Source organism: Nyctereutes procyonoides, unplaced genomic scaffold (genome assembly GCF_905146905.1).
Source record: "Nyctereutes procyonoides isolate TBG_1078 unplaced genomic scaffold, NYPRO_anot_genome, whole genome shotgun sequence".
Classification (NCBI taxonomy): Eukaryota; Metazoa; Chordata; class Mammalia; order Carnivora; family Canidae; genus Nyctereutes; species Nyctereutes procyonoides.
The window spans coordinates 68,106,980-68,129,255 of NW_026575051.1; the positions used below are offsets into that span (position 1 = coordinate 68,106,980).

The 22,276-nt window shown below is 51.0% G+C and overlaps 1 protein-coding gene across 2 annotated transcripts in view; it reads right to left on the reverse strand.

Annotated features, from left to right (window-relative positions):
- Positions 1 to 2,397: 2,397 nt before the first annotated feature.
- Positions 2,398 to 22,276, reverse strand: part of TRAF3IP2 (TRAF3 interacting protein 2) — a 42,128-nt gene continuing 22,249 nt past the window's right edge. For both annotated transcript variants that reach the window (XM_055329911.1, XM_055329912.1), the window contains 7 exons: positions 20,885 to 21,071; positions 16,521 to 16,699; positions 14,404 to 14,492; positions 9,923 to 9,991; positions 8,430 to 8,546; positions 5,078 to 5,152; positions 2,398 to 2,856 (listed from right to left, as the gene is read on the reverse strand). In XM_055329911.1, the coding sequence (XP_055185886.1) occupies positions 2,710 to 2,856; positions 5,078 to 5,152; positions 8,430 to 8,546; positions 9,923 to 9,991; positions 14,404 to 14,492; positions 16,521 to 16,699; positions 20,885 to 21,071 (863 nt within the window). In that variant the 3' untranslated portion in view covers positions 2,398 to 2,709. The remainder of the gene's footprint in view (positions 2,857 to 5,077; positions 5,153 to 8,429; positions 8,547 to 9,922; positions 9,992 to 14,403; positions 14,493 to 16,520; positions 16,700 to 20,884; positions 21,072 to 22,276) is intronic.

Consider the following 22,276-nt stretch of genomic DNA (forward strand, 5'->3'; position numbering starts at 1 on the left):
CTGAGCACCCAACTGAGAAATAGTCTAATACCTACTTAGATCGTAGCCAGGTGCCGAGATGGCCTTGGGTGATATAGAGGTTAAGTCAAACTAACCAGGCATATGTAGGTATATTCATTAAAAATTACATCTCAAATGTTAAGTCCGTCACCAAATTGTAGACAAGAATCTAACCTTGCATTCTGCACACCTCTCCCCGGAGATCAGTTTCGGTCTGAATAAAGCCTTGAGGCTAAGAGGTTATTTTTACTGAGTCAGCCCTACCCAACTTCCACCCCCAAAATATCTGCAGATGAATGCACCAGGGCAGGGATAACATCTAAATAAACCAAGTGTTAATCTTGGTGTCAGTGCTCTCAAATAGTTGTTAAAATTCCTTTGATGTCCATGGTCATCAGATTTCATAGAAACTTCAAGGGTCAGACTTTTCATCACCTGGCCAGGTGTTGAGTGTGTGTGTACTTTTTGTTTTCCTTTTTTTTTTTTTTTTTTTTTTTGCTACAAGTGCCACCAGCTGTAACACTTTAATGACTACTTGCGGAACACCAGGGACCTTCCTTCGGCATGCCTGGGGGTGAGAACGGTGGCTGAGACCTCAGGACAGGTCTCTGAAGGGAGGAGGGGTAACACCATCACATTATTAAACCCTTGCAAACTAGAAACGTTTCAGAGAAGTAATCGCTGATGTCATTTTACTTACAATCGGGTGAATCCTTAATTCGGTGTCACCTCCAAAAAAGATAATAATAAAAAAAGACGGTGTCACCTCCAAAAAGGATAATAAAGAGAGAGAAAGAAGTTTGTGTTTGGGGCATTTCTTAGGCATTTTGAGTTAATCACACAAGATAATCCCACCAGGTCCCAAATGCTACAGTGCGAAAGATGCTTGTGATAGTCTTACTCTGGGTAATGATGACTTCAGGTATGCTAGCTTTTCCCCCTTTCCTGTTGTTGTTGGTTATTTTTTTAATTAAAAATTTTAAGGATTTTTATTTATTTATTCATGAGAGACACAGAGAGAGAGAGAGAGAAAGAGAAAGGGAGAGAGAGAGAGAGAGGCAGAGACAGAGGCAGAGACACAGGCAGAGGGAGAAGCAGGCTCCATGCAAGAGGCCCGACACGGGACTCGATCCCTGGACCCCAGGATCATGACCTGGGCCGAAGGCAGGCGCTAAACCGCTGAGCCACCCAGGGATTCATGTTGTTGTTTTTTTATTTTTTATTTATTTTGTGTTGTTTTTTTTAAATGAAGACATTCACCTTTACCACCCAGTAGACTCTCTAGGTAGCAACGTAAATGAAGTTGTGTTCTTTGCAATTCATCAGCAAACTTTCCTGTTTTTAGTTGGTATTTGTCCTTTCCCTACAGTCACATCTGAGGGCTGAACTATCTCACAGCACAACTGAGCCTTGTTTCAGAGATTAGGTGGATGGATAGCAGGAAGCAGTAACCCACCCACCGCCTCCAAATCTTCATATTAGCTTACTACTTAGGCCATAACTAATGTCAGCCCACTTTGTGCTATAGCTTATGTAGATTTTATATACACACATATATATGTATATATATTTCATATACAGATATGTTTATGCTTTCTCAAGATCAGATGAGCAAGGTATCTATGTTTCTAAAATTACAAATGTGAGGGTGCTGTTGAAGAGACTTAAAAAAGAAGAAAATGTCTCTGTTAAGGAAATGTAATTTTATCCTCTGGGAGATAGAATTATGAAAAGTCAGTCGTCCTTCTAAAGAGTATCTAGGGGCGTCTGGGTGGCTCAGTGGTTTAGCACCTGCCGTCAGCCCAGGGCGTGATCCTGGGGTCCTGGGATCCAGTCCCACATGGGGTTCCCTGCAGGGAGCCTGCCTCTCTCTCTCTGTGTCTCTCATGAATAAATAAATAAAATATTAATTTTTATAAAAAGTGTCTAGGGCTTCGGTCCCAGACCTTAAGCCATTTAGGACCCTAGAGATATTTTTGTCCACGTCGTTTCAGAAGCGAGTCCTCGGGCTTTCAGGCAAGTGAAAGGACCTGCTTAAGGTCACACAGCTGGCTGGCGGTAGGAGCAGGACTAGAGCGCAAAGCACCACCGCCCCCCCCCCCCCCCCCCCCGCCTCCTCTGCTCCCATCGCAGGCACGGACCTGCAGAGCCAGGCCCTCTTTAGAATCTATGTAGAATCACGGTTGTGCGTTGTACAGAGCGGTTTCTGTTGAAGAGAGTAAAGCTTTGAAGATCACGCTCAAAGGGGCTGCGTAACTGGCTCCAATCTTCATAGAGACCAGTCGGTTACATGTATCTGACGCTACATCTAAGCAGCTTACCTGAAGCAACTGCCCGCGTCATGAGGAATTAGCGCACATCTATCCCCTTTGAGAGACGTAAAAAGCCACCTTACAAAAGACTCAGTATTTTATTATTGGCACAGGAATCAGGCTTGGTCTGAGGGCGCCCGGGCATCTGGCTGAGTCACAGAAGTAGCTCTAAGCAACAGGGGGTGTTTGTGCTCCTTCCATCTACTGCGGCGTCAGTCATGTCGCCTACGGGCCAAGCAGGGCGAGGCCCAGAGCGGACGCCGCAGACGGTCAGGAGCAATGGACTGGGCGGGGGCGGGTAGGGGGGTCAGAAATCGCAGAGGAGGACAGTCCCCTGGGGTGGGAGGAGGCCTGTGGGAGCGGCATGGCCCCGGGCCTGGGGTGAGGGCCGAGGGCGTCACAGGGGCACCACCTGGAGGGTGGGCAGGGGCCCCCGGGGAGGGGCTATGTACTCCTCCTCTCGGAGCAGCCGCAGCAGGATGTTCTTCTTGTTCTTGGGCCAGCTGTAGACGTGAGTGTTCTGCAGCCAGGTGGGCACGTGCTCCTGGGGGCGAGAGAGGGCCCGAGGGGCGGCCTTTAGGCAGGAGCCTGGACCCCGGGCCCCAGCCCGCGGGGCTCCTGGAAGGGCTTAGGCCGAGGCGCTCGGGTACAGCCGTGCCTCGCCTCAGGGAGGCCTGGGGGGTCCTCGCGGCTTCAGGAGCAGCACGCTGCCTCGAACTCCTCATCCTTTATCCTATGCCCCTTACCCGGGGAAAGCCGAAGCCGTGAGCCGGGGACCCCGAGGGCGCGCCTCACACCGCCCTCCCGGAGTGGACATTCTGCTGGGGGACACATAACAAATAAGCGACGTACAGGGGTGTGTGATGCCCATACATGCCGGGCAGAAAAATAAGACGGAGAAAGGGGAAAGGGAGGCGGCGCCGGGGCAGACCGAAAGGTCAGCGGCTCTAACTCGCGTGTTTAGGAAAGGCCTCGCTGAGCAAATGAGCCGACACCTACAGGAGCAGAGGGGGCCAGCTCTGTGGATGTCTGGGTCCGGGCAGTGCAAAGGCCCTGTGGTGGGGCCGTGCCGGGCCTGTTCGAGGAGCGGCCGGCCTGTGTGGCCAGAGAGGAGGGCGTGAGACAGCGCAGGCGAGGAGGCCTGGAAGCAGAGGGGCCCATGTCGGATGGGGCCTTGCAGGTTTTTTCTCTGAGTGGATGGGATCTCTTTGGGGATTGCAGAAGAAGCTTAGAAGCAGCCTCTGCTACATGCCAGGCATCACGCTGGGTGTCGACGACACCCAAATGAAAAAGACACAGTTCCTGCCCAGAGGAGTCCAGCGTCTAAGATGGGGTGTAAACGAAAATGGAAAGAAACTGTGTGCTAGGCAGCGGTGGGCCGAAGGGGCGGGAGGTGGGAGCAGTCGGCCCCGAGCACAGGAGACAAGGGGATTGTCGGAAAGTCTTAAAAACATGAATAAAAGCCAACCAGGAGCCGGTCTCCTTTTCCATCACCACGTTCCCGCCAGTCTCTACCCCAAAGCACGTCCCGGGGAGCCAAGGCCCTGTAGCTAAAGCGCTCAGCAGAAGGATAATCCGGTAATCCGGTCTATTGGCAAAGGGGACGGGAGGTCAGGGGAGTCTAGGGGGACTGGGCGGTAGAAGGCTGAGGGGGGGGCACACAGACAGGGAAGGGCATCGCGAACGGGGAACAGACAGTGCGAAGGCGCGGGAACGAGAAAGGACGCAGCGGGGCGGGGGCGGGGGCGAGGGTGAGGGCGAGGGCCCAGTCCAGGAGGACCAGAGCACAGAGGCGCTGCGCCTGCCCGGGGCCGGGAGGCCGAGCCGTGAGCACAGCCCGCTGCTAAGGGGCCCCGTCTGTGAGGCGGGGAGAGGCGCGCTCGATCTTTCCCACCCCAAGGCCTCTCAGCTGGAGAGAGACAGACCAGGTCTCCGGGTTCGGACGTTCCTCTTTGATGGCAGGGAGAGGACGGCTAGTGCAGGGTCAAAGGACACAGGGAGACCAGCAAGGGGGCCCTGCAGCGGGAGCAGCGAGAGCCCAGAAATGCATGCTGTCGCGCAGGGTGTGACCCTCGGGATCCCCGCGTCCCTCTCGTGTCAGCGGGCCTCTGCCCCCTTCCGCGCAGAAGACCTGCAGCCCTGACGCCCCGGGGACCCCCGCCCCGGGTGCAGCTGGGCCCGAGGCAGGGTGCGGTGGGACGTTCAAGACCTTTATCACACCTGTGTCTTCCCTCTGCCGAGCCTGGAGCATGGCCTCGGGGTGATTCTTTGTCCCCCTCCCTCCCCTGCCAGAATGTTCTTCTGGTGTAAAAAAACCTTCTTATGAACCACAGCAAACCCTCACTTTGGCAACTCTGTAGATCTAATTGCTGCCATCTACAGATTTGGGAGCTGAACTCTGTAGCAAAATGCTTCTGCGGACAGTCAGCAAAAAAAAAACCTACACGTCTTGACTTTTATGTATGAGAGATAAGAAGTATCAGATGAACGGTCTTTTTTTTTTTTCTCTCTCATGAGTTAAAACACAAACGACTGCTTTGTGTGTAATGGCCTTTTGCACAATTAGGACAGGGATGGTCCATCAGATAACACCCTAAAACCTTCCTGATGCATGCTGCTGAGCTGAGCGCTGCAACCTGTGGATCTTTCCGGTAACACGGTTATCTCTAAGGACTGAGAAAGGGTTCACCAGCTCTGCACTTAATATCCCAGATAGCAAGCCAACCAAAGCTAGAATCGTAAGGTGGTTTTGTTTGTTGGTTTACCTTCTTCGCATTCGGGAAGAGCACAGGGATGAATCTGAAATTCATGCTTCCTTGTTTTATGAACTCAATCTGCATCTGGAACACAAAGAGTCGGAAGGTTTGACTTGGGGAACGAGGAGGAGTTCATGGCACCCCCCACCACGCAGGCCCACACGGCGTTTTTATTCCGATCTCCTTTGTTTTGTTTTGTTTTGTTTTTTTTATTCCGATCTCCTTTGAGGGCCACACACACCTGTGCTTTTTAAGCTCTCCCCGTTACACACGCACGCTACTCACTCACTCATTGTTTATTGGAGGCTACGAAAAGTCACGCTCTGTGCGGGACCTCGGGTTTCAAGGATTCGGACAACCTTTCGGGGTGAGCTGGGCTGGCTCACATCAGCTCACGAGAGCCAGTTGTGTGCATCCCTTCCCAGTTCTGCGTTCAGTGACTTTACACTGGTAGCTTGGAATTGGCTGTAAGGACAGCATCTATACCATGGAAATGGGAAAATCCTACAAATCAGGATTTTTGAGAACCAGCTCACCAGAACACTACCGACACCATCGCTATCCTCCCGAAGCCAGCAGACTGGTAAGCAGGGAGAAGCGTAGACCGCCCACCACAGGGCAGCGTGAGAAGTAAGAACAAATTGCCGCGGAAGCCCAAAATGAGGGCCATCCATCCTGCATCGGTGATCTGAAGGACGGTTACCAGGGAGGGGTCACTTAGATACTGAACGACTAGAAGGATCTGGTCGGGCCGAGGAAGTAGGGGTGAGGCGAAGGGCATTCTCAGCAGAGCCAACAGCAGGAGCAATGCCTGGAGGTGCCCGCGAATGTTGGCCGGGGTTGGGACCAGCAAGCATCGCTTGCAGGTGGAGCCCGGGCTGGGCTAGGGAGGCAGCGGGAGATGAGGCTGGGGGTCAACTGCGAGGAGCTCTGCGCACCACCCTGTAGGTTCCCCACACAGTTCCAGCTCGCTCTGACACGTCGCTCAGGCCTCAGCCGCCGAGCACTCTATCACCCCCAGAATCTCCAAGGTGAGGGGGGCTGGAGTCTTCCCAATGCTGTGACCAGCACCAGGCTTTCAGTCATCGGGTGACAAGGAGACGAGGAATCATGTGTTCCCAAGTACCTCATCTTCCAATTGATTTTTATGACTGAGAAGTCTTCACCGTGCAGGGGAATAAAAACAGGACAGAGAAGAAAGTGACAGCGGTGACAGCTGGTTATTGAAGTCACCATAGAAACCCCCTCATAAACACACACACACACACACACACACACTCACACACGAACACTTCACGAGGTTTGTTTTTTCTTTTTCTCAGAACCACTGTCTTTTAAAATTCAGAGGCCCAAATGTGTATTTTCAGAAGGATCCGTACCCCGTACACCGGGGAAGCACCAGTCACCAGGACAAACACGTGGGAGGAAGGGCCTGGGGTTTGCAAGTTGTAAGTGAAGAAGTGGACGTCGCCTCTGGCGTCCAGGACCCTGAATCCGTAAAGCCTTGCTCGTGCAGCAGGGCGCCCGACCTGCCGGCAGGCCCCACGGCGGCCGTGTGTTGTCACTTCCTCTCCTGGTCCGACACGGCTTCTGGCCAAGTCGGTGGCCCTCGGGTGCGGTTACTCGCGGCTACCTCCCCGCCGCCTCGGGCCTCGAGGGCTCTGCTGCCTGGAGGGCGCCCGGACGTGGTCTTAGCTGGCCTCGTCGCCCCTCCGGATAAGGAAGGGCCCAAGCACCGTTGTCCCCAGGAGTTCGGAGACAGTCTGGTTCGTGGCTGGGCGGCGTCGGGCGAGCGCCGAGGCTGAGCTGTTCCACGGCCACGCACGCCGGCAGCACTCGACGGCTTTCCTCGGGGGCTGGCGGGACCCGGGGCCCTTCCCACACACCAGGTTGCCTCCCAGGCCCGGCAGCTTCCTAGAGACGCCCTGGGGGACACCGAGGGCTTTGGGGCCTTGCAGACGCGAGCAGCGGCCGGACCCTCCCCTGGGCCCCGGGAGAGGATGGAGCGGGCTGCCTCCTGGCCCGATGCTCCGCCCGCACCCCCTGGCCTCGGCTTTGACTTTGGGTTGGTTCTAAGCTCAGATCAGTGGTCGGCGGGTGGGGAACCCCGTCCACCCACCCATCCGGCCCCTTTTCCCGAGCTCCTGGTCCCCCGGATGGACCCGGACCTAGGCTGGCTTCCCCGAGGTGAAGCGGCCTGTCCCATGCCGGCTGGCGTCCCGCCCTGTGCCGCTTACGGGGTCCGTCCGGCCTGCTTGGGCGTCCTGCCCCACGCTCCTGTCTTAGTCCCTGATCCTTTCTGCCCATTCCCGATGCCTGTGGACCGTTGTTGTTGAAACGGAGCCTGCAAGTTCTGGTCCCGTGGATGTCAAGCCTTCTTAAATCTCAGAATCCAGGCCCCCGGGGGGCTCAGTGGTTGGGCACCTACCCTTGACCCAGGGTGTGACCCCGGGGTCCTGGGATCGAGTCCCGCATCAGGCTCCCCGCAGGGAGCCTGCTTCTCCCTCTGCCTGTGTCTCTGCCTCTCTCTCTCTGTGTCTCATGAATAAATAAATAAAATCTTTAAAAAAAAAAAAAACAAACCTCAGAATCCTTGGGAAGCACACAAGCCTGGGAAGGGCGAGCCAGCTCTGGCTGAGATGGGCTGGGAGGCCCCGAGCCGCCCTGGGCCCAGCACTGTGAGCACCCGCTGGGGGCTCTGCGGGACATTTTGCAAGTCACACGTCTTGTCCGGCGTTCTAGCCAAGCAGGCAGCGTCTCCCCGTAGCGTCTCTGTCATCCCGACAGGCACGGGGATCGCAGGCCCGCAGAGGAGCCAGTTCCAAAGCTGGGTGATCTTTCCTGTCCGAAGGTTCTATCAGGCGCCGAGCAAGCCTGGCTCCCTGATACATTTGTCCCACGGGCTTTGGCCTGGCTGAGCCCCAAGGTCAGGCGTGGCCGCGGCCAGGCTGCACGGACGAGGGAGGATCCCTTCCCGGGACCTGAGCCCGAGATGTACCCTGCGCTTCACAGGCACCATTTCACGGACTCTTCGCAACAGCCCGTGTCAGCGACCCGTCGTGTGATCAGGGACACGGAGGCACGGCGAGCTTCGGGCGCTTGGCCCGGTCCCACCGCGACGCGCGAGGAAGCAGGACTTGAGCCGCGCCCATGTGACACAACAGTGTGCGGCGCCCGGGGCGGCTACCCTGCCCGCGGGTGGACCGCTGAGCCAGCAGAGCCCCGTTTTCCGGGACCCGGGGAGTGAGAGATCTCACGTGAACCCCCGCCCGGCCACAGGCAGGAGGGGAGGCCCGGGGCTTGGTCACCTGCCCGCCCGCCAGCCCCGCCTCTGCCCGGCCTCCCGCCTCTGCCCGCTCACCAGCCGATGGATGTACTTAGTATGTAGGCCGTGCTCGTCCTCGTCCAGCTGCGACTCGGCACCTTCCACATCCTGTTTGTATTTGGGGCTGATTGCTACAATTATCATCACTGTCTTCTGTTAATGAGAGAGAGGCATGTTTATGGGAGTGTAAAGTGCGGTCCATTTGGTGCAGGCGGGCTGGCAAGGGGCCAGCGGGGCGGGGCGCACCGACAGACTCCCGGGCTGTCTGCGGACAGACACACGGACAGTCTCGGGCACTGGGGGCCCCCGTCGGCGGACTCCCGTCCCCCCTGCTGCCCCGTCTCCCTCCCGCTCCCTTCAAACACAGAGCAAACGGCTCTGCTACATGGAGGCACTTTGGTCCCTCTTTCCCCACAAGCATCACTGACGAACGTCTCATAAGCCTGAATCACAAAGTGCTTCTGCATCGTGGCAAAAAGGCTGTGCAACAGCACCGCTCAGGCCCCCTCCCTGGGGCGGCTGGGGGAGGCCTCAGTGACTGTTCTCCCCACCGCCCTGCTGGCCTGCAAGCCCCCTCCCTGGGGCGGCTGGGGGAGACCTCAGGGACTGTGCTCCCCATCGCCCTGCTGACCTGCAAGCTCCCTCCCTGGGGCGGCTGGGGGAAGCCTCAGTGACTGTGCTCCCCACCGCCCTGCTGGCCTGCAAGCCCCCTCCCTGGGGCGGCTGGGGGAGGCCTCAGTGACTGTGCTCCCGGCCACCCTACTGGCCTACAAGCCCCCTCTCTGGGGTTCTGGAAGGAGGCCTCAGTGACTGTGCTCCCGGCCGCCCTGCTGGCCGTGGACATGTGGACGTGTCTGCACAGCCAGGAGCGGCAGCCCCTTTAGCACAAAGCAAACATCAGGCTGCAGACACAAGGAAAAGCCACAAACCCCCAGGCTGCCGAGACTGTCCCCTACCGCTCCCTCCAAAAGAAGCGGCTGAAGCCGCCGACACGGACACACTGGCAGCAATCAATTTCTATCTTGTTAAAGCACAAAGTGTCCCAGTGGTCAGTATAGATTCTGTCAGTGGAAAACAAATCACAGGGCTGTGAGAGGGCGCCCGGGCGGGGGCCGGGGTGGCGGCCGGGGTGGGGGGTGCACTACCCGGGCAGCCTCCCGGGACAGCTCTTGAGCCCAATCCCGCAAAACGCTTGGGGTGGCTTCAGATTAAATTGAATTCTGTCTCTGCCTCCCTACTCCCTGCCTTCATTTCCTCTTTTCCTTTTCTGCTCAAAAAAATTGTTTGCTCTGATTGTTATCAACCACCTGTGTCTGGTTTGACCGTTATTTCCTGCCGGTGCATGTCCACGAGGGTGACCCCATCCTTCCTTTCCAGGTCTTTGCACGGCTGCCAACAAGGGAGGCTTTGTTGGGACTTTCTCAGCTTTGGACTTGGTGCGCCTGCCAGTGCTTCTCTCATAAAATAACTCCGCAAGCTGATGGTCTTTTTCACCAGAAAACAAGCTCAGAATTTGGGAATGTACTTACATCTCTAAGGTAGCGTTCCATCCACTTAATGATATCAATGCCTCGGATTCTATCCTCAAATATGTCAATCTACGAGAAAAAAGAGGTGGGAGGTGGCTCTTAATGAGAAGCTTTCTCTAGATGCAGAGCAAGAGAAAACACAAGAGACTCTACGTATTTAAGATTGGAGAAATCACGAATTCTTTCTGCAGGGAGGAACATACAAGTCTAAAAAACAAAAATGCAATTTTTCTTAAAGTGTTCCCTGTTTCAACATTAGTAGGCATTTAAGTATTTCATATCCATAATTAGGATACAGTGGTACCCACCGAAATGTACCTATGGCTACGCAATAATTACGTCTAAAAAAAAATCTGAGACACATAGTGAACCGCGTTGGATAGAAGCCGGAAATATACATGTATCTGTAATTTGAAAGGCAAACATGATATGATGCTGGAACATTTTAATGAGTGTGTGGTGTGCAAGTACCGAGATACAATTCTGGTGCTTTCCTTGCCTTAGCCAGGTCATTATTATGGTATCATGTCCCGTTTCGGTCTATACGTTTATTTTATTTTATTTTATTTTTTAATTTTTTTTATTCATTTATGATAGTCATACAGAGAGAGAGAGAGAGAGAGAGAGAGAGAGAGGCGCAGAGACACAGGCAGAGGGAGAAGCAGGCTCCCTGTGGGGAGCCCGATGCGGGACTCGATCCTGGGTCTCCAGGATCGCGCCCTGGGCCAAAGGCAGGCGCCAAACCGCTGCGCCACCCACGAATCCCTGGTCTATACGAATCCTGGTCTATACGTTTAAAAAGCATTGTATGAAACTTGGGGCAAATCCAAGGAAACTGTCACGGAAACAATTACGGAGATGGTGGGAATGGGTTTGTGATGAAAGTCAAGAAGCAGAACTCTCAGGCCTCCAGAAGACATATTAAATGTCAAGTCTTCGGAGGAATATCCGAAAGGGAGAAAAACCAGCTCTTTTCTATTTTTCAGAAGGCCAAATCGGAAGGCCTTGCTGGGGCTCAGGCCTGTCCTGCAGCCAGAGAGAATGTACCTGCGTCCGAGGTGTTCTTGTTTACAAGGTGGACCATATACTAGAATGGGTAACTCGGGGAGAGGAGAGCGACCTTGAGGCCGGCTTATTTGACGCAGCCACACTGCTCTCAGATCAATTGTCCTAAACGTCACTCCGCCATTTGAGACGGATCGAGTCCTAGCCATTGGGCAAGCTCGGCACGCCGTCCGTGGCCCAGGCTTCCTTCCCCCTTTCCCTCACGTGCCCTGTCTACTTGACTCCCTGGCACCCTGAAAGCACAGCACGCGCCTCCCTGCCCCCTGTGAATCCTCCTCACACGCTGACCCCCTCGTCCTCACCTCACCCGCCTCCGCCCCATTGTGACCAGTGGTACTGGACAGTCCACACATTATTACACCCTTTCATTGGCTGGATGTCTCATTTATGTCTGCCTTAACTCTTCAACCTGGCTCTACTCTTCCTGCAGAAGGAGAAAGTGCCTCGAGTGCACCAAACTGTCCAGTACCTACAGTACGCAACACATCGCTAGGTCAGAAGATGTCTCTTTACTGATGGCACATTGCAAATGAAACAAATGGCTCTCCTTTTGGTTTGGATGATCCTTTTTTTTTTAAATTTTTATTTATTTATGATAGTCACAGAGAGAGAGAGGGGGGGGGGCAGAGACACAGGGAGAGGGAGAAGCAGGCTCCATGCACCAGGAGCCCGACATGGGATTCGATCCCGGGTCTCCAGGATCGCGCCCTGGGCCAAAGGCAGGCGCTAAACCGCTGCGCCACCCAGGGATCCCTGGATGGTCCTTTTGGTTTGGAGGATCCCTGCTTTAAAACATCTATGACAGGTGCCTGGGTGGCTCAGGGGTTGAGCTTCTGCCTTTGGTTCAGGTCGTGATCCTGGAGACCCGGGATTAAGCCCCACATTGGGCTCCCCCTGCATGGAGCCCACTTCTCCCTCTGCCTGTGTCTCTGCCTCTCTCTCCCTCTCTGTGTCTCTCATGAATAAATAAAGAAAATCTTAAAAAAAATAAATAAAACATCTATGGCCAAAGACCGCATGAGGTAATCTTGTGAAAGCTCGTGCGGCTTTCTGCGACTGGATCCATAATCCACTTCTATTACATGAGACAGAAGCAGTACGGGGTCGGGGTTGAGAAGACACAGACAGCTTGGCTCTACCCTTGGTTCTACTGTTGGCTTCTGCACTTGCCACTTGCGTGACTTTAAAAACATCACCGAAACTCTCTAAGTCTTATTACCCTTATTTGTAATACGTGGTTACTAAACCTACTTCCCAGGATGGTTGTGAGGATTAAAACAATTGCACATGGAAAAGGTGTATCATAAAGCCGTGTTTGAAGAAAGAACTCAATACATGGTTATATTTATTGTTACCCTAGCACCTAAACCATTCCTCGCTACTGAGGTGGATGGACTTCCTGGGAGGCACATGTGCTGGACATCTCTCATTGGTCTCTCCAGATCTCCGCCAAAGTCCACAGCTTCTATAAGGCCAACTTCTCCACAGAGCCACTGTTACAGGCCAAACTGTGTCCCCCCAACCCCCACCCCCACCCCAAACTCGTTACTTGAAGCCTTAACCCCCAGTGCCTCAGCGTGACTGTATTTGGAGATAGAGACTTTAAAGAGGTGGGATAAAATGGGGTCATCTGGGTGGGCCCTGATCCGATACGACTTGGTGTCCTTAGAAGAGGAGATTAGGACACACACAGAGCAAAGACCAGGTGAAGACACGGGAAGAAGACAGCCATCTCCGAGCCGAGGAAGCTGTGCTCACATACACAAGCCAAGGAGGAGGCCCAGAAAGAAACCAGTGTTGCCGACACCTTAGTCTTGGATGTTCAGCCTCCAGAACTAGGAAATAAATTTCTATTGTCACCGTAACCACTCTTCCCTTGCCTCTTTAGACCCGGGGTGATAGCAATCCCTGCGGTTGCCGGTCCCAGGATATTGCTCTGTTTCCTGTGGATTTCTTAAAATTTACCCAGAGCTTTGAAAAATAGTCCTTTCATTAAACTTTCCTTAAATTATCCATTAAGTGCTTTCTATCTTCCCCACACCGCCCCCCCAACTAAGGGGCTCTCGATGTATCAACATAGTAAGTTAGCTGTCCAGGGCGGGGCTCTGCGATTCTACTCCAAGGCTTCAGTCATCAGGATCAGGGACAGATTTAAATCCTAAGTAGCCACCTGATCGTTAAGGTCATAAAAACCTGTCCTCTTCTCCAAGGGCAATCAGTATGCTTATTTGGAAATGACCAAAAAGTAAGATCTTTTCTGAAATGTGGGTCTTATAACCCGTAATTTGATTTTATGGCATGGTTACCACGGTGCTTTCTTATTCTAGAAAAGAGAAACTGAAATGTTGGTTTCTACACAGTCATATAAGTTGGAATGTATACAGCGGACGCATTTTAAACTTGCAGACACTCCTGTTTAAAAAAAAAATCACAGAATAAAGAAAAAAATTTGATGAAAACTGTTAAATGATGCTACGCAATCATTAAAATGGACACGTAGCTACTAGGTATTCCCCCCCCTTTTTTTTATCCTTCAACATTCCGATTCCTGGATGTTTTCCTTAGTTTTTCATCACCTTCTAGAATTCACTGTCACCGAATACCCAGAGCGGGTCTCTGGGAAGGGAAAGAAGTGATCTCAGTGTTTTAGGAAAGCCAGCCCCCTGAGCGGCCTCCCGGGGTATTTCATTTATCCTACAGAAGAACGGACGTGACTAAGCTGTGCTGCTGGAAGGCGCTGCAGGCGGACTCGGGGCGCGTGCGGGCTGAGATCTCTGGGGCCGGGGTCACGGTGGACGCAGGGCGGGGTCGCCCAACTCCCCGGGGCTGGACGCCACCAGCTGAGAACCTGGCCCCTGTGTTCCTGGCCCTGAAGCGCTGCAGCCGCCCCGAGGCCTGGAAGGAGGCCAGGCCCGGGGCCTCGTCCCCCAGGCCTCCCAGGCCACCACCCTGCAGACGGGCCTGGTGCGGCAGCAGGTGGCCGAGGAGCCTGCGGCCTCCGTGTCACAGGAGTCCCGGCCAGAGCACTGTCGGCTCGGCGGGAAAGGGCGAAGGAGAGCCCGGCGTCCTCCTCCGGCGGGGGCCGAGCTGCGCTGCTGGTCAGCAGTGAGTAACCCCGTGCTGGCCTGTTCGCGGGTACCCGGGTCGGCAGCCCAAGAAGTGTGCAAGAAGGAGCGCCGGAGCCTCCGGAGAGTTAGAGGTCTAGACGCAGTTACCCACCTCCTTAGGCATTTAGTCCATCATCACAGAATTCGGGCAATACCGTTTAAAACCTCAACAGTTACATACATACATACATACATACATACATACATACATACATACATATATATATTTTATTTTTTTTCCTCCCTCTGTTTTTCTTCTCACTATACTCACTTTCATTGTTCCATCTTCTCCCTGGGTAAAATACTTACTGCAGTTTGGAAGCCATTGACCAGCAAAAAGTTCACAAACTTCACCACCTCCATGGCTGTGTCCATAGAATAAGTGATAAAGACTTTCCCTAAGAGAGATTTTTCACATTTAATAGAGACTCGTCAAATGATTCTATTCCAAACACTTGTAAATCGCATGCAGTGGCTTTTGTCTCTCTAGAATAATAGAGTGAAACTCTGGGATGGGGGTGGTCCCAGGGCTTATGCCTGCAGCTGTGGGAATTGCTGTTCTCAGGACAGAGATGCTCAGGCCCCCGGGGGCTGGGGTCCCTGAAAGGGGAGCGCAGGGAAAGAAGAATGCTGGCAGCCCGAGACAGCCAAGGAGGTCTGCTGAGAAACCACATGATGCGTGAACAAAATCTGTCACCCAGAACCCGCGGGTCCTTAGGGTCAGGCCACCTCCCGGTGACTTAGACACACTTGGCACGGGCCCTAAGGAGGACTCACAGCGGGCCAAGAAGCTGAACCTTGCTAAGGGGCCACCCAGCAGTGTCCTCTTGCGTTTTCCGATGCTCTCTGCTGCCCCGAACCCTTGTTTGACAAGGACAGTTAGGGGAGAGGGAGAAAGTGGCTCCTTGCCCCCTCCCTCCCCTTATCCACTTGCTGGTGGGAGAGTGGCCAGGAAGCTGGGGCGCACTAAAGCACAGCCCAGGAACCCCGGGGGCTTGAAAAACAGATGCCACCTCTGGGCACCCAGCGGCACCGGCTCCCTGCCTCCTCCCTGGGTCAGCCTGGAGCAAACAGATGGCGTGGTGCCCACAGTGTGACCCGGGCAGGATGCAAACCCGTGTTTTCTCGGGCTGAAATCTTCTGGGACGTTATCTGGCTAGCGTGTTAATGTGATAGATGGGTAATCTCGGTGTTGTTGGCTTTTCGTCGGGTTGGACAGGCTCAATCTCAGGAAGTCCCTGGGGCAGAGGCTGGGGGAGAAAGGAAGGCTAGAGAGAAAATACAAGTGCGTACGCATTCACCTATGCTTGGGCTCTGGGTTTTTTTTTAAGCAAATTTCTCAAATAGCCGTGGGCACCCGGTCACATTGACTCATTGAAGCAGCCAGGCACACTGACAGCACTCATTGTATTCTTAACACCTAACACTCATCCAGTCCCCATGTAAGAATTTGGGGACTCCTTTACAGATTATAGTAAGATCAATATGATCTACAGACAGACATCCGGCTTAGAGCCCATGCCAGGCAACATCCATTCTCCAGAAATGCTCAAGATTAAAATGTGTAAGATTTCAAGAAGATTAAAAAAAATATATTTTTTGAATGATCCTTGCCGTACAAATCTTCCAGAATCCTAAATGACTAGTGAGCACAGACTCCCCAGATAGGCGTCAGCAAATGCAAAAGGCTTAATTTTCACGTCTAGTTCAAAGAGGCACCCGGGTTTGCAAAGGGCTTCTTGGAATCACCTGAACTTCTCTAGCAAGCACAACAGAATATTACAATTTCACAAGCAGTGGCTCTTTTCATAAGATTTCTGGAACTTACTGTCCTGCCTGACCTTAATATGAGAACATCTTGGTGATATTTCAACATTTCTGGTTCTGGCTGCAAAATATGGAAAAAGAATCATCACCTGACACTTAGTCGAATGTTTCTTTAAATAAAAGCCTTACTTTGCATTTGGTTGTAAAGCAGTATGGAGAATGTGAGACCACTTTTTCCAAACAAGATTGCTCATTCCTACAGGAAATGACCTCGTTCTTGATGGCTGCTGCTAATTTATGGCGAAACGCTAGGTCCCTGGCCAATACCACATGGACATCCAATCAATTTACCCAGGGACAGGTCCACTCAAGAGCATCATTTAGAAGAGAGAAGCACTGGGGTTACTTGTCGCTGGAGTTTATGTTTAAGAAAATCTCGTGGTAAGCATTTTGTGAGTATGGCTGGTACTGTCAGAATCCTAAAAACATCCACACAAAATGCCAATTACTTTTTTTTTTTTAGCAAAAAAGTAAAAAAGTAAAGTTTATTCCACTGTGTGTATGAGAAATCCCCGAGATCATAGATGAATAATCATCAAGTACTCTCAAAGTATAAGACCTGACAAAAAGAAGGAAAAACAACATTGCAAACAACTTACGTAATTCTTCTGGCAAGTTGCTGGTTTTCAGAGTTCCTCTGGCTGGAAGGTTACTAGGGGGTCTAGGGACAGCAGCTGGGGGTGGAGCCTGGGGACCTTGTGGTCTCAACTCTGCAGGACACTCCAAGGACTCCTCAGGAACTCCGGCTCGATTTGGTGGCTGGTTATACAGTTGGTCCCTGGAAAAGAATACATTTATAGTAGAATTTTCGTAGGTTTTTAAATTTTATTTATTTATTTATTTATTCATTTATTTACTTAATTTATTTTTTTTACAAAGGCAGACCCAGAGGGAAAGAAAGCCTTTAAGATACCAGTGAGCCAGCTAGCTCTCCTCTGCCTCCGTTTCTTTTCTGAGCCAGAGGGATGAGTGTTGCTTCATTGAATTTTAGTCAATAAGTAATCTGGGCTGGCTGCCATATGTAAGGACCCGCGCTAGGGGTCGAAAGAGGGAGCGGGATTCGATTTCTCCATTCAAGGACTGTCTAATTGGGAAGATCAGTGGTGTGTACAAAGGCAGACATGGTCACCAATAAAACCAAGCAGTATAATGGGTGACATACAGGTTGATGTTCTAGGCATTCAGATGGAAAGACAGGACTTTTAACTCATGATAGATAACATTTAATTATGTATCAAAAGGTAGAAAAGGACTTGCAGGTTTCAGGTCTTTATGTTGTTGCTAATATATGGATCAAAATCTGATTTGGAAGACCCTTTAGAGACCCTCTACCAACTTGTTAAGTGGCATCTTTATTATTTTCTTGGTTGCCAGTGTTCCCATGAACACTGTGCTGAGAAGGGCCAGATGCCCTCGTGTGAGATTTGGAAAGCCAGGAGAAGTGGAAGCCCCGCTCCTGCCACCTCCGGGGCTTCTGATGGTAAGTGCTGCCGTGAGGTGCTGAGCTCCTCAGGAAGCATCCCAGTGTCCTATTAACCAGCTTCCCATGTCAAGGGGAGGGCACAGGCATCCATCCTTGGCCAGTGTAGAGCTAGCAGGTATAGGATGGATCCAACACCTCCAACGGCGGTGGCTTCCTGATTCTAGACTGTTCCCTGGCAGCATGGCCTCACACGAAGAGCTCTCTCGGGGCCTTCTGATCTTGTGCGTCTCTCACGGTGACGGAGGAAGCAGCTTCTTGGGTGTCCTGTCGTGTGGTGCTGCTCTGGGGTCATTCCTGGAAGCCTGGCCTAAAGCTTGCTCCTCCGACCTCCAGCAATCCTGTTAAGTGCCCGCTTCCCTGTGTGAAATCCCTTCTGAGAATAACTCGAGTTGGTTGTTTTCTGTAACTGAACCCTGACTGATAGGGGGACCACCACTCAATTTATAATGTTTTATTTCCTTAAAAAAAAAAAAACCTCTGAAGGACATGTGGCAAAATGTTAACGTTTAAAACTCCAGGGAGCGGGAACATGGATGTTTGTTATTTGTTGTATGTTTGAGATTGTGTTATAATGTTTTTTTTTAATGTTTTTTTTAAAGATATTATTTATTTATTCACGAGAGACACAGATAGAGAGAGGCAGAGATAGAGGGAGAAGCAGGCTCCCTGTGGGGAGCCCGATGTGGGACTTGATCCCAGGACCCCGGGGTCACACCCTGAGCAGAAGGCAGACGCTCAACCACTGAGCCACCCAGGTGTCCCTGTTTTATAATTTTTAAAAAATACTTTATTTATTTATTTCAGACAGAGCAAGAGAGCATGAGCAAGTGGGGTGAGGGGCAGAGGGAGAAGCAGGCTCCCCACTGAGCAAGGAGCCTGACATGGGGCTTGATCCCAGGACCCCAGGATCATGACCTGAGCCGATGAAGGCGGACGCCTAACCGACTGAGCCACCTAGGCGCCCCAAGGTTGTTTTATGTTCTAAATTTTAAAAACTGTTTTGAGGGATCCCTGGGTGGCGCAGCGGTTTAGCGCCTGCCTTTGGCCCGGGGCGCGATCCTGGAGACCCGGGATCGAATCCCACGTCGGGCTCCCGGTGCATGGAGCCTGCTTCTCCCTCTGCCTGTGTCTCTGCCTCTCTCTCCCTCTCTCTCTGTGTGACTATCATAAATAAATAAAAATTTTTAAAAAATAAAAAAAAAAAAAAAAAAAATAAAAACTGTTTTGATTACAAAATCGATGTGCATATGCCCCAGTTTTTATAGATTGTTGCATATGCTTATATTTTTACCCAAAAGAGCAATAAAATTTTTGAAAGTCTTATGCAACAGGACTTAAAATAAAATTGCACACATCCCAAGTGTGCTATATTTCTAAAGTGTGACTGTTTGAGGATATTATTTTTATTTTAGATTTTTATTAATATATAGGGGAAAAAGCCCTATAAAATATGCCTTCATCTAATGGGGATCCAGTTCCATATCCTTTTAGCATTAAATTCCATTGTACTGAGAGTTGCTTGGTTGTCATAAAGGACAATTACTCATTTGATAAAAAAATGTTAAAGCTTCATTAATTTAAAAATCTTCCGTGTAAAAACAATATCATGGATGTTAATGACAGTAAAGTTTCCGTGTCAAGGTTCCCTTTCAAATTTATCAGTAAGAGGAGGATTGGCTTCATTACCTGAACTTATTTTTCATTATTCCTAAAATGATAAAATAAACCTAAGGAGACCATAGCAGGCTTAAATTGATGTTACAAGAACAATTACTCTGTACTAACTTTGCAATTCTTCTGTAAACCTAAAAATATTTCAAAATAAATGTCTTAAAAAATTACTATTGCTTCCCCTGTTCAGTGCCAGTGGACGTGTTTCATAAAGATGCTTAAATTTTGTTTTCTTGGACTTTTAGATATTTCTTATGCAAGAGTTCTTGCCTTACCTGGTTGTAAAAAATCACATTTTCTTAATTTCATTATTTAAACTCCATGTGATTTTTTTGAAGTTTATTTAAATCTCTACACCCAATGTGGGGCTTGAATTCACAACCCTGAGATCAACAGTTACATGATTCTGTGCTTGAGCCAGCCAGGCTCCCCAATTCCATGCGATTCTGTTCTCAAAAAATAAAGGCCCTTTCTGGAAAGAAAATCTGGAATATGTGGGCTTTTGAGGAACAGGGGAAGAGGGCATGTGCCTTATCAGTCATTGTAAATAGAATGAGCTTTTTTTCTTTTAATGGACTGTCTGAGCTAATTACCAACTTTTGCATTTCTGAAAAATCTGCTTAAATAGGACCTTTGTATCTCATTCTGTTCTTAAAACAGAATATAATTTTGCACTGAGCGTATATAAAAATTGTGCTTCAGCAAGAGCAAACATTTCATCTACTCTTCGATTTTGTCTTAAATTAAGAAGTTCCATTTCTAGGAGTCCCTCCTCTGTATTTTATTTTATTTTTTTTTTAATTTTTATTTATTTATGATAGAGAGAGGGGGGGGCAGAGACACAGGCAGAGGGAGAAGCAGGCTCCATGCACCGGGAGCCCGATGTGGGATTCAATTCCGGGTCTCCAGGATCGCGCCCTGGGCCAAAGGCAGGCGCCAAACCGCTGCGCCACCCAGGGATCCCCTCCTCTGTATTTTAGATCTGTAAATCAAGAGAAAGGGAAAATGTGAAGAAGGGATCAAAGGAGAACAAGGAGGGGAGAGATGACTGAAGGTCAGATTAGACAACTGGTCTGGTCAAGCAAAACCAGAAATGGTTTTCTGGAAGAAGGTATAGGGAAGACCTGACAATGGCATCCCATGCGAGTGGATGCTTAGATTATAAGAGAAAACAACGGGCTTTTAAAAAATGCTGCTGAGAGCTAACAGAGGGTACAATTCCAAAGTAAGACCTGGGTTTAAATGAGTGTAGCAACGAGGGATAGAAGCAAGAATTTCCTACCGGTGGAAGTCAATCACAGTAAAAATAAAAATCTCTTTCTGGGCTCAGAGGCCAGGTGACCTGGCAGCAAAAGGAGGGGGTGTCACGTGGCATCTTAGGGGGCCTTTCCTTGGAGAGAATTTTGCCAAGTCACCAGTGGTTTTGTGTGTCTGGTGAACAGATTCTCATCCATCAGCTTCCACTTCGACCTGACTCGAAGAGTCTATGCCCCTGTGGGGCTTGGTCGCTACCCTGGGTGGCAAACCAACGGAGAGTTTTGATACATCTTGATCCCATTGGCGTCATTCTTTTTCCCATTAAAAAAAGTCTGAAGGGCCCCTGGGTGGCTCAGTGGTTGAGCGTCTGCCTTTGGCTCAGGCCGTGACCCCGGGGTCCTGGGATGAGTCCCACGTTAGGCTCCCTGCAGGGAGCCTGCTTCTCCCTCTGGCTGTGTCTCTGCTTCTCTCTCTGTGTTTCTCATGGATAAATAAATAAAATCTTTTTAAAAAGGAAAAAAGTTCTGAACGTTGGCCCTGTCATAGCGGTACCTCGGGAGGCCCGGGGAGGAGTGGTCTCTCTGCGTGGGCCTCTGGTCCTGGTCCCAGGGGCTGGGGCAGTTGAGGAGGACCTTCTGCACAGGGTGCGGGCCCCTGACGCTGGCTCCGGGGAGGGGCTGCCCACGCACAGCCGGCTGGACCACTTGCTGGTAGGCCGCTCCAGGGTGGTCGGGGCCACCTGTAGGCGAAGACAGCAAAGTGATCAGGGCGGAATAACTCCAGCTCCTTCGTGGGAAGGACTAAGCTCACTGCCAGTGTTTGTCTCCGCACGGCGGGTTCCAGATATCACTTACCACCTCTGTAATGTTTGCCATATTTCTGTACTATTATTTACTTGATAGTTTTTGTTAAGTTGAGTCATTTTTTCCCTAAATAAAAACATCTGCGAAATCACGAGTTTGCTGTTCTAATTGGAAAGCACAGAGCTCCACGCAGGCCTCTATTTTAATAAGATACTTAACATAATCCAACCATGGAAATCCTCTCTCACACCACCATCCCTACCATAATTTTCCAAGTTTCTGGAATCTGAGACTAGGAGAAATTATCTCCGGAATAGATGCTCCAGCTACTCTTCTTCTTTCCTTCCCCCCAACGGGACATCACACACACACACACACACACACACACACGTAAACCATTGCCTTAGGAAAAAGTAAATGAGTGATGAAAACTTGGCTCGTACCTCTGGGAAGTCGCTAACCAGTTGGCAACACCTCCCAACTTACTTGGTCTTCTCTTGTTAAAATTGACACGCACTCCGGGCCATTGCAGAGGGAACAGGGCAGGCCTTGGGGCACAGCCAGGGCTGGTGGGGACTTACGGGAACATGTAACCTAAGAGAAAATGGGTCCCAGCCAGGCCCTGGAGCAGCAGGGTCCCAAGGGAAGAAGGGCAGCCTGCCTGAGCTCATGAAAGAAGAGAACCGAAGGCCAGAGGAGGGATGCAAGGCAACCAGGAAGGGTGAGAGGGCTTCCCTTGAGGGAACTGCCCTGGTCCCCAGGGGCTCAGGAGTGGGAAGGCTACACATGGAGATGCACCTTAGGGGTGAGTCTAGCCTACACAAGGGTTGGAGAGAACCAAGTGAATGGATAGTCCTGCAGTGTAAACCCTGAGTACCTCCTAGTGATCCAAGCACTGCCACCTTTGCCCAAGAAGTTGGATGACCCAGGAGGCTTAGCAAGTTACAACAGGAAGGAACCTTGCATTTCAAGACAACATTTACTGGCCTGTATCCTTTTTCTGATGATAATAATAATAATGATTGATGATGATGATGATGATGATGATACAGTTTTCTTGCTGTGAGGGTAGGACACATGCAGGAAGGTAAATCGAAATAAAACTAGCAAGCAAGCAAATCACAGACAAGGTAGGTGGGAA